This window comes from Drosophila arizonae, chromosome 5, assembly GCF_054131065.1.
Source record: "Drosophila arizonae isolate 15081-1271.41 chromosome 5, UAZ_ARI_1.0, whole genome shotgun sequence".
Classification (NCBI taxonomy): Eukaryota; Metazoa; Arthropoda; class Insecta; order Diptera; family Drosophilidae; genus Drosophila; species Drosophila arizonae.
The window spans coordinates 24,435,787-24,448,596 of NC_142925.1; the positions used below are offsets into that span (position 1 = coordinate 24,435,787).

Consider the following 12,810-nt stretch of genomic DNA (forward strand, 5'->3'; position numbering starts at 1 on the left):
CAAGAATGAAACATTTAAGTAAAAATATATGTAAAAAATAATAAAAGTAAATAAATAAATATACAAAATGTTGATATAATCTTTTATTCATTTTGATTTGACATTCAAATTGACATGTATCGATATTTATTCGTTATAGCTCATCAAAATATTTGCTATCTAGCTCCAGCTTTTCCCGGATCTGGGGTTTTATTTTGCACGGCACAATTCCAGGCAACACCTCCGCCTCGTTCACCGTCGTAGGTGGCATACCGAGATTAAAGCATTTGACGGCTTTAAGGCATGCAAATCGTTTTTTTGTATTACAATCAGTGGTTGAAATGTCGCGTTGTGTATTTATGTAGCCACAGTTATCGTTAACATCAATTTGTTTTTTTATTCTTGGAGAGTATTTCAAGATGCTCTCTATCGATGTGGATATCGCTCTGATAATTCCGTACTCGTCCTTGAAACCAAACCAATAGTCAGCTTGATCTATGGACATCATTTTCCTTGCCAGTACATTGTATTCGGTGGTCGATTCGAAATTGGCAAAACAGAGATGATGTTTCTTACATATCTGCCAAGCTTCATGCCAGGTGGCCTGCATGGTACAATTTACAAAATGATACAATGTTATAATAATTATCAACATTTAAATACAGTGGTATCATTACCTCCGTTCTGCTTAAATAGAAACACCGATAAGCGTTTGCAATCCCTTGAAAGTGCTCCAAACAATATACCAGTGCCAATAGTTGTAGCTTCATGATGACGGCTTTTCGAAATGATTGACTTATAAATCTTTGATCAAAAAGGAAATTTATTATGTAAACCATAGCCAATACATGCAAATCGTAGTGAAAAATCCATTCGTTAGGCCATTTGAATTCAATCTTTCTGTCACTTGCAAAATTTGTTTTTAAGTATATACAGTGGCATCCGGTTATAACAACTCCGCTTACAGTGTCCAACCGATTATGTTAATTCAATGTCTTGGTTGGTCTTCATACAAACTTAAATGAAAGAGCTTCCGCTTAGTACGTCTCCGCTTTTAACGACAATCCGCTTATCCCGACGATTTATTTATTTATTTATTTTTTCATATTTTTAAGTCATTCACCGGTTATCACTGTTAAAAGAAATAATGCCAAATAATGACAACAGATTTCAGCACAAAAAAAGGCTGTTAGAAATGTATATATGTGTGTATTTACACTAACCAGAGAACACCAAAATTTGTTCTAGATGTTTAGTCTATGTGTTCTCTGGCCAATGATATTTATCCGTGTTATTCAATCAATTTATTTATGCCTGTTCTTCTTTGTTATATAATTATTTTTATGTGAGATTTTATTTAAAAAATTGATCAAAAGCTCTTAATGATTTTTTTCTAGCTTTCATGGTAATCTATTAGTCTGGCAACGCTAAAACATTTGAGATAATCAAGATTTAACAGATTATAGATTCTAGAGCACCGTGGTGAGTCGCATTTTATATTAAAATTCAAATCACTTTGTAAGTTAAACAATATTCATAGGCATCGAACATTCCTAGCACTTGCTACCAGGCTGTATATTTACGTCTGGCAGCACTAATACTAGTCTAACCGCAACATCATATGCAAATCTGGCAGCAATGGTACTCAATGCTAGAGTCCACATGCAGTAAATACGTTCCACACGCAGAACCAGAACTTTTAGCTAAAAACAACAACGCAGCAAACAAGAAAAAGTGTCAGCGACAACAATTCCAATAAGATACTTTCGCTTGGAATTTATTCGTAATTTTGCCGTCGACGCATTCGGAACGTTTAAAACGCGCATCGTACTAAAATTAATCGACTATAAAATCAGCCCAAAGCGAAATTCAAATAACAGTTCAATTTAAAAACTACACAAATTTTTCAACATGTTCAGCTCGTTTACAGGTAAAGAAACGAAACAAGAAATAAAGAATAATGAATTATATGAAAAGGAGAATAATAAAGTCAAAACTCAGGTTAAGCTATTTGTGAAAGTTTTCGAAATAGAAAACAAAGAGACATGTTGAATTAAATATGCAAACTGTGGTTGGTGTTATGTGCTATGAAAGAAAATAACAACAACGGCAACTAAAGAGTTAATGTATTGTGAGACCTTGCTGTTAGGACTCGTAAAGCCTATGACCGCATTGCAGGATTACAATAGAATTACATCATCGTCCCAAGCAATAAAAACGGAGTAGTAGCGCGTAGATAGAATTAATTATTTGCTACGATTACTTATAGAGCTTGACGATGATCACGATGATGATGATAATGACGATACGGCAGCGTCAGTCAATTATGGCGCAGTATTCATCTATATATATATATACTTGTCTATGTATCATAAATTGTTCTCGCTGGCACAACCCACACCCAAAAGGTGCCATTTATATATATTATATGTATGCGTGTGTGCATAGATACATATATTGTCGTGTGTATAGAATCTATAAATGTTTAATATATATTTTAGCATTCTATTGAAATTATAAATATATCTGCGAGCAAATGTTGAGAAAGTTATGATCCCTCTTTGATGTATTTCATTGTGTGTGTACACAAACACATACCCTCACATATACAAGTTGAAAGACGAATTAAAAATAATTTACTCTATTTCCGTTACCTTAAAATTTGTTCAGTCGCAGTTTTCTCGTCTCCCTGCATTTGAGTTCAGTTTGAGAAAGAAGAAAAGAGAATTGAATTTTAAAAATATTTCCTAGTAACTTTTTTAGGCTATGTTGAACTGTACTTTTGATTAATATTCTCTGTTTCCACTTAATGCAAACAGATGCTTCGAAGTGTAAGTAAAATCCATTAAGTTAATATAATATGCCATTTTTGATAATTTATACACTCAGAACAATGAAAAGACGATAATTCAAAATGTAAAGTAAAAAGTTAAATGTTCAGAAATATGAATGTTTTTTTGAAGATGAAAAGACGATAATTCAAAATGTAAAGTAAAAAGTTAAATGTTCAGAAATATGAATGTTTTTTTGAAGATTGCTTTGAAACTTCATGTTCAAATTAAAAAATATTTTTTTTTTTTTTTGTTAAATAAATATTTATTTTGTATTGAGAGTGTCCATATTTATTTACGGTGTCGTCTTGTAGCTCTCTAGACAGAATGTTTCCGCAATTCTGAATACCACCATTAGTAATGCCACCACTAGCACCACCACTACTCCAATCCATCGCGATAGCCACACACCACCACCCCCTTAATGCTACCTCTCAATCCGTAGTAAATTAACATAAAATTGATTTATTGGAGGCCAAATAAAATCTCTGGCATTTTATTTGCTGCAAATAAACAAACTCATTGGGACTTGGGGATATTTGAGAAGCTCGTCCAGTGGCGAGTACAGTTAATTAAGCTGTTTAGCTTTGCGGTGCTGCCTGCGGCGCGGAATTTTCGTCCTGTCCTCCTATATCTGGCGTTCCTGTCGTGGTGGCATCCGGCTTACCAGTATCTCCTCCCATAGCTGGCGGTCCTGTCGTGGGAGCATTCGGCTTACCAGTATCTCCACCTATATCTGGCGGTCTTGTCGTGGAAGCATCTGGCTTACCATGGTCCCCTCCTATATCTGTCGGTGTTGGCGTGGGAGCTTCTGTCGGCTTACCATGCTCTCCTACTGTTCCTGTCGGCATGGTACTCGTTTCTGCTGTACCATCTGTTTCTGTTTGTGTTATATCTGATTCTGCCGTCGTGAGTGTACTCTCCGTTCCGTCATTTTCAGTTGTAGTGGTATTCTCTTTCGACTCCGCTTGCGCCGAATTCGAATTATCAAGCGGCCGTGAGTCGCTTTCCAAACTTTCTGTACGTGTCGCATTCCCAGTATTTTCGTTCTTGGTCGGATCGTGGTGGAAATGATGCAAATGCTCATGGCTATGATGCTGACTACCAACTGAATCCTCCGTAGGCTGAGCACACTTCAATTCAGTCGCCTGACATATAAAATACTGTTCCTCTTCGCAATTGTCGTCGGTGACCGTGGTGCCATTATATCTCAGCCTAACCTCCAAACAGTCATCCAAATTGGCCCTATGCGTCGGCTCAATAGCCGCCGCACCACCGAAATACCGTACAGGACGACCAGTGCTAATATATGTAAAACGGCCCTCCGTCTGTAGATCATTGCCGCCGAACCAATAGTCTTCCATGTTGCCGCGCGAGCGTAGAAACTTCATAACGGCATCGAAGTCGTCCTTATTGGCAATATCAGCTAAATTGAGATCCTTGCGTAGGCAATTGTTTTGTGCGCCGAACCAGTTCATCTACAAGGGATTCTGCCATAAAATGTCTGTATAGTCCATGAAGTTGCGACGAATACAAACCTTTTTGCCGGCAAAGTAATAGCATTTGCCATTAATTTGACGCAAATACCGCTTTCCACAAGGACCTAAATCACTCTTGTTGTTCGCCTTCGACTTAGACTTCGGCTTCGGCTTTGAGCCTTTTCCGGAGAGGACATCATCTGGGTACACTACGATTAGGGTCAATATCACAATTTGCAGTAACCTCATGGCTGCAGGCGCCGTTGTCCACAAACTGTGTCAATTTAGCTTGTTCCTTCTATATATAACCACATTGGGGGCGTGACAATTGCATTATCCATGCCAACTATGCTACTGAAATTGCATAATTTGTGCTGCTTCAATTGTGCCCAGCGTTCAATAAATCAATTAATTTAAATTCGTTGCGGTCAAGCCAAACATCTTTATGACTGAATGAGTCAGTAAGCAAAAGTAAGCAACTTGTTTCCCCTCTTTAAGCACCTTAAGAACGGACAGTACACTTTGGTGTTTTATTTTTATGTAACATCACATTTTGATGTGATTGTAGTTTCTGGAGTGATTTCATTGAATTTGAAAAGAGTTTTACTTAACCTAATCATGGTTGTACATTTCGATATTTGCATTTTTTAGTGAAAATGGGAAATCAGGGTTATTGGTTGTGTTAAATGTGTGTATGCAGAGGGAAGCGTACCAGACCCCTTTGTCAACATGATCTTGGTCAAGGTAACGAGCTAGGTTGATTTACCTCTGTCCGTCCATATGTATGGCGGAGCCGGCCTTAGAAAGTACAACAGCTAGAGAATTTAATTCTCAGGGGGTCTCCTAGTTGAGCAGTCTCGAATGGGATTTTCTCACTTGTTAGGAGGTGTGTGTATAAATATATATTTAGTATTGATGAGAGCGATCAGAGCTGTTGTTCTACCATCTGTCTGTCGATATGATCGCACAGATCTCTGTGAAACAGAAAATGCACAAAACGTATTCACATATAATTCATCAAATTGCGTTAGCTTTAGCAACTGTGTGTCCAGCTATAGCAATTGAAAACTTGAATCAATTTAAGTGTGATTTTTCGAAATGTACCCTCAGTTAGCAGCATTAATTATGCCCAGTTGATATTATATTCGATGTAATATCTTTGACCGAGTGCCCTCAATAGCATTTTCTTCTTGTATTTATTTGGTTTATTAATTAGTATGCATACAATTTGTTTCCATTTGTGAAACATCCATTATTCCGTGGCATCCTCCAACAGTTAGGTATCTGGCGCGTTCGTATCCTGTCCGGTGACTGCATCTGGCTTGTTCGAAACCACAGTTGTGACATCAAGTGGCAGGTTAGCATTCGCAGTTGTGATTTCAGGTGGCTTGTTGGGCTCCACAGTTGTGATTCCAGGTGGCTTGTTGGGCTCCACAGTTGTGATTCCAGGTGGCTTGTTGTGCTCCACAGTTGTGACTCCAGATGGCTTGTTCGGATCCACAGTTGTGACTTCAGGTGGCTTTACAGATCCCTCTTGAACTGTAGTCGCTACATTATTATTCTCGGCTATAGTTGTCCCATTACTTGGCTTTTCGTTTGGATCCGGTTGTGGTTCACCCGTCGGACCTCCCACTGGTGGATCAACTCCCTCCTCCGAGCCGTCCGGCTTTTCCGTTACCAACTCTTCAGGTTGCTGTCCATCCACGTCAACCCCTGCCCCAGCCTCGTCGCTGGGCTCGCCAATATCGTGATGGAAGTGATGTAAGTGCTCGTGACTGTGATGGCGCTTCTTAGTGCTTTCGGCGAAGTCGCAGTACCGTTCAGAGCAAATGAAATACTCCCTCTCTAGACAATTGTCGGCGGCCACCACTGTCATGTTGTTGCGTATGCGCACCTCCAGACAATCATCGCACTTCGAATGCTCCGACTCCCCCACGAGGCTGTAATTGCTGAAGTAACGTACTAATCGACCATTGCTGATATATTGAAAACGGCCCTCGGTTTGCAGATCGTTGGCACCAAACCAAAAGTCCTCCGTGTTGCCTTTGGAGCTTAGAAATTCGACAGCACCGTTGAAATCTCGTGGATTGCTCAGGTCGGCCAGTGTGAGGCCCTTGCGTAGGCAATTGTTTAGAGCACCAAACCAGTTCAGCTGCAAACAGACAGACAGAGAAAGGGAGAGAAAGAGAGAGAGAGAGAGAGATAGAGAGATATATAAGAAATAATCGATCACTTAGTTCACCAAAGCAATTACCTTTTTAACTGAAAAGTAATAACACTTTCCGTTGATGCGTCTCAGATAGCGCCGAGGACAGCCGGTGTTTGTTGAGCAGAGTACATCCCTGTGCAGGACACTCAGCACGGCAATGATCACAACTATGATGTGCTTCATCTCGCCTGACCAATGCACCATTGTGTGCTCTGGCGCTGCTCGCTCCTGTACTTATATCCTCTCCTAGCGTGCAATTGCCAATCCGTTTGCCATGCCTCTTAAATATATGGTCGCGCCAATCCCTTATCGATCGTTCCAGCTGCCATGCCAATGATCAGCTAATTCAATTAGTTGAGTTCACTTGGTCGGGCATTCCGGAAGAATGCTACATACACTTCACTCCAGACGGCGTGCTGTCATCGAAGTTGGTTTTGCTGATGAAATCTCCGCTTACTGTGTCTGTGGGTCAACAGGGGTTATGTGTTTAATTGAATTCTTCATTGCCAGAGTGCCATTGATAGTTACTTTCAGCGAATTTCCGCAGAGTAAACATTATTTGTTAATAGATCTTTACAAAGTGCTGAAAATAGACGAATATACAGTTTGTTGTTGTATTTGTTTGCATATAAAAATAAAGAAAATGAAACTAAACAATTACAAAAAAAAAAAAAATAAAAAATAAAAAATAAAAAATAAAAAATAATAATAATAATAATAATAATAAAAACAGTTTTATTCAATATAAATGCTTGAGTTCTATACAGAAATAAAAAAAAATGGACAGTAAAGATTACAATGAAATAATGCTAGGTAGTCTATTAAAATTAATTTGTTTTATAAATTTTAAGAATGAAATGATTCTATTTTTAGAGGAGAAAATAGGGTTAATCAGAAAGTGGATTTTAATATAATATTTGCAGCTTGAATCCTACTCATTAATTTAATAAATAATAAACTAAATTTTTGAAAGACCTAACTTAATGTTACTTATATTTAATATTAAGTTCGTTATATTTACAGAAAAAGATTGCCGTTGGTTAAGGGTAGGATTATATTAAAATTGCATAGTTATATAATATATTATTATAATGTATTATACTTTCCTTCTATGCTATCAAATAGTAATAACTTCATTAATTACCATCAAATCACATTCCACTACATAAGCTTTGATCTAGGTGTATTATATTTAAGGAAAAACCTTGACCTTGGTCAGAGCCATGAATCATTTATTGATTTACCTTTTGGGTGCATATGACATCATTCCGTATTCGGTATTCTGTATTTGTTGTTCGACATTTCGTTGTTTGCAGCCGTGTCCTTTACCAGGACACGAAGTACCAGCTCCGTTGCCAAGCTGAGAAATTGTTTTTCTTTTTTGTCTGGTATTGACCTTCGACAATGAGCTAACTTGAAGCTACACAATTAGCGGGGCGTGCGAATTTTTCATTATTCAGCCGGGCGGGCATGTGGCGAGCGATTACGATTCCTATGACATCATCAACAACTGAGAAGCACCAACAGCAGCAGCAGAAGCAGCATCTAAAGTTCGGTTCATCGATTCACAGCTATGTGTGTTGAGTTGCCCATGTGTGTGTGAGGTCTGTGAAAACCTGGTGTGGAACGTAAGTTTCTCAACTGGGCTGGCAGTTACTCATAGAACGACAAGATACGCATACATATGAGTGAGAGATACAAATGTATCTGTGTCTGTATCTGTATCTGTATCTGGTTTGCTGGTGTATCTTTAGCTGTGTCTGTCGCCTGTTTGTATTTGTTGCGCTTGAGTTCTGTTGGTCTTGAGTTCAGGTTTTATTTATTTATTTTTTGTGTTTTTTTTTTTTTTTTTCATGTATTATATTTTTCTGCTTAGCTCTTTTGCGCATTATCTGCGGCGATGAGGAGCAAAAAGAAAAACACAAAACATCTGAGGTTCTCGACGCTTGCTCTCAATTGTGGCTTATTGTGTTACTTTATGGCCATGTTATGACATTCTAGCCGGTTTTTTTGTGTTTCTATTTTTCGTTTATTCTTATTATTGACCGCAGCATAGCTTAAAATCTGCGTCGTACTATTACACAAATGCGTTGAGAGCACTTGATTCATTTTGATAAATAATCATTATTGGTATAATGGAGACTTAGTGTTTCATAGTCGGATTCTTGCTCGCTATTCGCCACATGATTTCGACATTTCTATTCTTAGTCGATTGCAAGCAGAATACAAATTTGTTTTGCTATCGCCTGTAAGACAGGCAATTTGTTTTGTTTATTTACAGATTTATTAATTTGTAAGTGAAATCGGTTTTGGTTTCAAATGCAAATATAGATTAGCTTTTTGATGTTTACCAAACAGCAAACTCGTTCGCTACAAGTTTCTCCACAATAACAATTTTTTGTATCTTATTCTTATTTCTATTTTTATAGCTGATGGGAAGATTCTTTTTTTATAATACTTTTTTAATACTAATATATAATAAACAGGTTACTTTGAAAGAATTTAAGAACATTCAAATTTTGTTTATTTGTATTTACAATATATCTAAAATTATGTTCTAACGTTAATTTCATATACAAATCCTCTGTATATGTTTATACTCTGCCCCCATTGAAAGTAAGAAATCAAGGTATAATGGTTTTGTGAAAAAGTATGTAACGGGCAGAACGAATCATCGCAGACCCCATAAAGTCAGCACGACGAGCTGAATCTAATAGCCCTGTCCGTCTATTCGTCCGTATGAGTGCATCGATCTCAGAAGTTATAAGAGCTAGGGAGCTGAAATTTGGCATGCATACTCGGGTATACCATACGCAGTACAAGTTTATCTTTTTTTCGATAACTCATCCGATACCTTTTTTATCGAGAAGAATCGAAAAATCGACTAATTTGAGCCTAATTTGAACACCTTTAGACCTAGAGACTTCAGATTTACTGTGTACAGTTAATCGATACAAAGATTTTGTAATTTACAGATTTTGGATACCACGCCTCCTTTGCCCCCAATTTGTAAAATACGTATTTCAAGTACTAAAGACTTGTGCTTTTGAATGTACACACATTCTACCCATATGATCACGCTCCTAAAGTTTCATAAAGATACTCTTACTACAAGAGAAATTATTCAACTAATAAATTCTCATAATATTGTCCACACTGCAGCGCAGCCCAAGCGCAGTCGCTGCTTACTGCGCAGTCGCTGCTTACTGCGCAGTCAGCAGAGCTCGTGATTATACGTGCGTGTGGATGCGTGTGCATGTTTGCATAAAAGAAGTCCAGATTGATTAGAATATCAGCTTAGGGAGTTCAGAGTATCTCCTAGTCGAGCAGTCTCGATTACAGCCTTCTTACTTGTTTTTGTATAACCAGTTATAGTTATATTGTTTTATATAGGCTTCTGCTGAAAATCCGTCGAGTTTCATAGCACAAGTGCAAGTAACTCTGTCTATTCTGCCTTGCTTTTTGGCTCAAACTTTGTATACCATTTGATCGAAGTTCCCTGCTTCTTCCATTATCATATTTTGCGTTCCAAAAGAATTCCATAATTTTCGCACTTTTTCTCGCACTCATCGGCGCGTGGTCCAATCAAAATGCTAATTAACATTTTTTTTGTGCCAAAAATATCTAAAAAGCGAAAATAAATATAAAGAAGCGGTTTTAGTACATAGTATATTTTTTTATATAGGCATGCATATTGTTAAATTCGAAAGGCCATTTAGTTTTGGTATGTAAACACTTTGCTTTCCCAGCCGCGCCGCAAGAAAGCGTGAATAAAGAGCTGAAAACTATTGGAATAAATTACCACGAAACGCCATTATGACATCACATACTGTAAATTATTCAAATGTTTGCGCATTGTTTAATGTATATATATATACACACACACACACACACACACACATACAGTTACACTTGGCATGCCTTGTTAGAATAGTTCTACATACATACATATACATATATAGCTCGAAAATCGACGATTCGAGCGGATTGCCGTTGCGGTGGCTTTTAATGGCACACTGTTTCTATTTGAGTGAACGCACACGTCACTTTATGGGAATGCAGCAGCTGAACAGTCTCTCTGGGCTGGGACACTGCTTCCGACGCGCACAATTCCTATTCAATTATAATTAAAATTTTATTTTTTCTCTTGTGTATGCCCTGTGTATGTACAAATTGTTATTATCAAACTGTGAAGACTTCGTTCTCCAAGTTATATAATATGTACACATATACATATATATTAGTCAGCGTTCGATTAATATAGTCTTATTTTTTAGTCGATTCAACTGCGTGACCTCATCGAACTATGTTATGAAATTTGGTATGATAGCATCTACATATTTCTAATACAAGACCTACGCAGTTAAATCTTGTTTTTGGATATATTCATTTCCTTTGCGAATTCGGCAGCTATATAAAATCTAAAGATCTATAATTTGGGTATGATTTAATCTGATGCATTCGAAATCTAAATTCTAATATAAAATTGGCATCCTCAGTGAACTCAGAATTGTTTAGAGCTAGCGGTATAAGAGTTGGTATTCAACTGATATCAGCCATGCAAAGCTCCATTTTATTTTCATGTAGTCGTAGCTCCAGCCATTCCTCACCAATCCATACAATATATATATATATATATGTTAATGCATGCACAGAGCATTCAGTAGTCGTGCACCCAAGTATTAATCATCTTACGTGCTTAGTTTTCGTATTTGATGCGTTTCAATTTGTTGCTGCCGCCTCCAAATTAAGTGCCACGAACTGCGCAGCAGCTGGCTGGGTGTCAACTGCCTCTAATCAGGGTGAGAATCAGGCATGGCATGTAATTACGATCTGATTAGTTCATGCTCGATGAAATTCCAGGCCGTGTCCAGGTATTTTTGCTTTATGCTTTGGCAATTAGCATCGTCTGGGCACAGTTTTCACAATTGACAATTTTCATCGATAAGCTCGGCCAAAAGCTCGACTGATTGCAGTACATTCCAGTCTATAAATTATGATCGGCAACTGGCATAGCCTTTAGTTGAAATTCAAAAGCTTAGCTAAAATGTATCCCAGCCGCCAGCAGCCCAAATGTGCGAAAAGGGAGAGAGTTTGAGTTGAATTGGAAGTAAAATTGATTTTAATTATATTTCTTTTCCGACAGCCTCACTGAAGAGCTTTGGCGACAAGACCGCCAACTTGTTCAGCAAGAAGAAGGATGAGGCCGAGAGGCTGGCCAACGAAAAGGCAGCCGAGGCACAGAAACTGGCTGAGGAGCAGGCCAAAAAGGTCGGACAATCAGTGCAGCAGACCAAGAACGAGGCCGAGCAGCTGGCAACCAGCACAGGTAACTCGATAGATCAGTGAAAGAGAAAGAAAGAGAGAAAGAGTGAGAGAGAGGAATTAAAAATTCTATAAATCTATGATTTTGTAGCTAAGGATGCTGCCGCCTTGGCCGCTGCCGAGGCACAGAAGGCTGGACAAGCGATTGACCAGGGCGTCAATCGCGCTGCCGGCGCCGTCAATCAAACCAAACAGGCTGTGGACAACACCGTCAATCAGGCTAGTGCCGCTGTCCAGAACTCCAAGCAGGTGGCCGCCAATGTGGCGGAGGCCTCTAAAAACGCTGCTGCCAATGCTGTCGACCAGACCAAGAAGGCGGCCAACGAGGCGATCAACAAGAGCGTCAAGGCCGCCGAGTCTGTGGCCGATCAAAAGCTGAAGCAGGCCGAGAACGCCATCGATGGCGCCTTGAAGCAGACCAGCCAGGCTGTCGACCAGAAGCTGAACGAGGCCAACCAGTACGTGGACCAGAAACGCGAAGGACTCGAGAAGAACATCCAGGAGGCGACCAGCCAGGCACAGGAGAACGCCGGACAGCAGGCCTCCCAGCTGCTGGGCAAGCTGCATCTGGGCCCCAAATAGATGTTGCCCCCTCCTTCTAAAAACAAACAAAAGAAAATAACGTAACAAATTTCGTCTGTGTTTAAACCAAGAAAATGCTTTAGCAGAAACAAAATGAAAAAAAAAAGAATGGAATGCTTCAACGTAACAAGTGCCAGTAATGTGATTGCTAAAGATTTATTCTAATATATATATATATATATACACTATATGTATTTTTGGATTTTTTATATATATGTATTTGTATTGAACACTTTAGTTTTACATACTTCTTGCAGCGCAGCTTTTGATATGCACAAAGCAAAAATAAAAAAGAAATAGTTTTTTATTAAGTTTTCACTATTTTTGATATACAATTATAAATTTGTTACTTTGAAGCATTTGATATTATAAATAAGAATGTTTTTATATATATGATACTATAATG

At 38.4% G+C, this 12,810-nt stretch overlaps 4 protein-coding genes across 6 annotated transcripts; 1 reads left to right on the top strand and 3 right to left on the bottom strand.

Annotated features, from left to right (window-relative positions):
- Positions 1-55: 55 nt before the first annotated feature.
- Positions 56-833, bottom strand: LOC108615220 (uncharacterized). Its single transcript, XM_018009567.2, has 2 exons — positions 657-833; positions 56-583 (listed from the first exon to the last, which is right to left on the bottom strand). The coding sequence occupies exons 1-2, from the start codon at positions 816-818 to the stop codon at positions 134-136; spliced, it is 612 nt and encodes a 203-aa protein (XP_017865056.2). The 5' UTR covers positions 819-833; the 3' UTR covers positions 56-133.
- Positions 834-1,699: 866 nt separating this feature from the next.
- LOC108617361 (uncharacterized) lies at positions 1,700-12,592 on the top strand. Of its 3 annotated transcripts, XM_089469475.1 has the most exons (4): positions 1,700-1,909; positions 2,799-2,810; positions 11,644-11,826; positions 11,914-12,592. In XM_089469475.1, exons 1-4 carry the CDS (start codon positions 1,891-1,893, stop codon positions 12,402-12,404), a joined length of 705 nt encoding a protein of 234 aa, XP_089325601.1. In that variant the 5' UTR covers positions 1,700-1,890; the 3' UTR covers positions 12,405-12,592. The 3 variants fall into 3 exon arrangements, with proteins under 3 accessions (XP_089325601.1, XP_017868636.1, XP_017868634.1); XM_018013147.2 differs by lacking the exon at positions 2,799-2,810 and having other exon boundaries at positions 1,702-1,909; XM_018013145.2 differs by lacking the exons at positions 1,700-1,909; positions 2,799-2,810 and adding an exon at positions 11,412-11,572.
- On the bottom strand, positions 3,271-4,577 carry lectin-46Ca (C-type lectin 46Ca). The gene is made up of 2 exons (XM_018013142.2): positions 4,349-4,577; positions 3,271-4,288 (listed from the first exon to the last, which is right to left on the bottom strand). The coding sequence occupies exons 1-2, from the start codon at positions 4,535-4,537 to the stop codon at positions 3,392-3,394; spliced, it is 1,086 nt and encodes a 361-aa protein (XP_017868631.1). The 5' UTR covers positions 4,538-4,577; the 3' UTR covers positions 3,271-3,391.
- On the bottom strand, positions 5,443-6,757 carry lectin-46Cb (C-type lectin 46Cb). Its single transcript, XM_018009038.2, has 2 exons — positions 6,543-6,757; positions 5,443-6,440 (listed from the first exon to the last, which is right to left on the bottom strand). The coding sequence occupies exons 1-2, from the start codon at positions 6,699-6,701 to the stop codon at positions 5,565-5,567; spliced, it is 1,035 nt and encodes a 344-aa protein (XP_017864527.1). The 5' UTR covers positions 6,702-6,757; the 3' UTR covers positions 5,443-5,564.
- Positions 12,593-12,810: the final 218 nt, after the last annotated feature.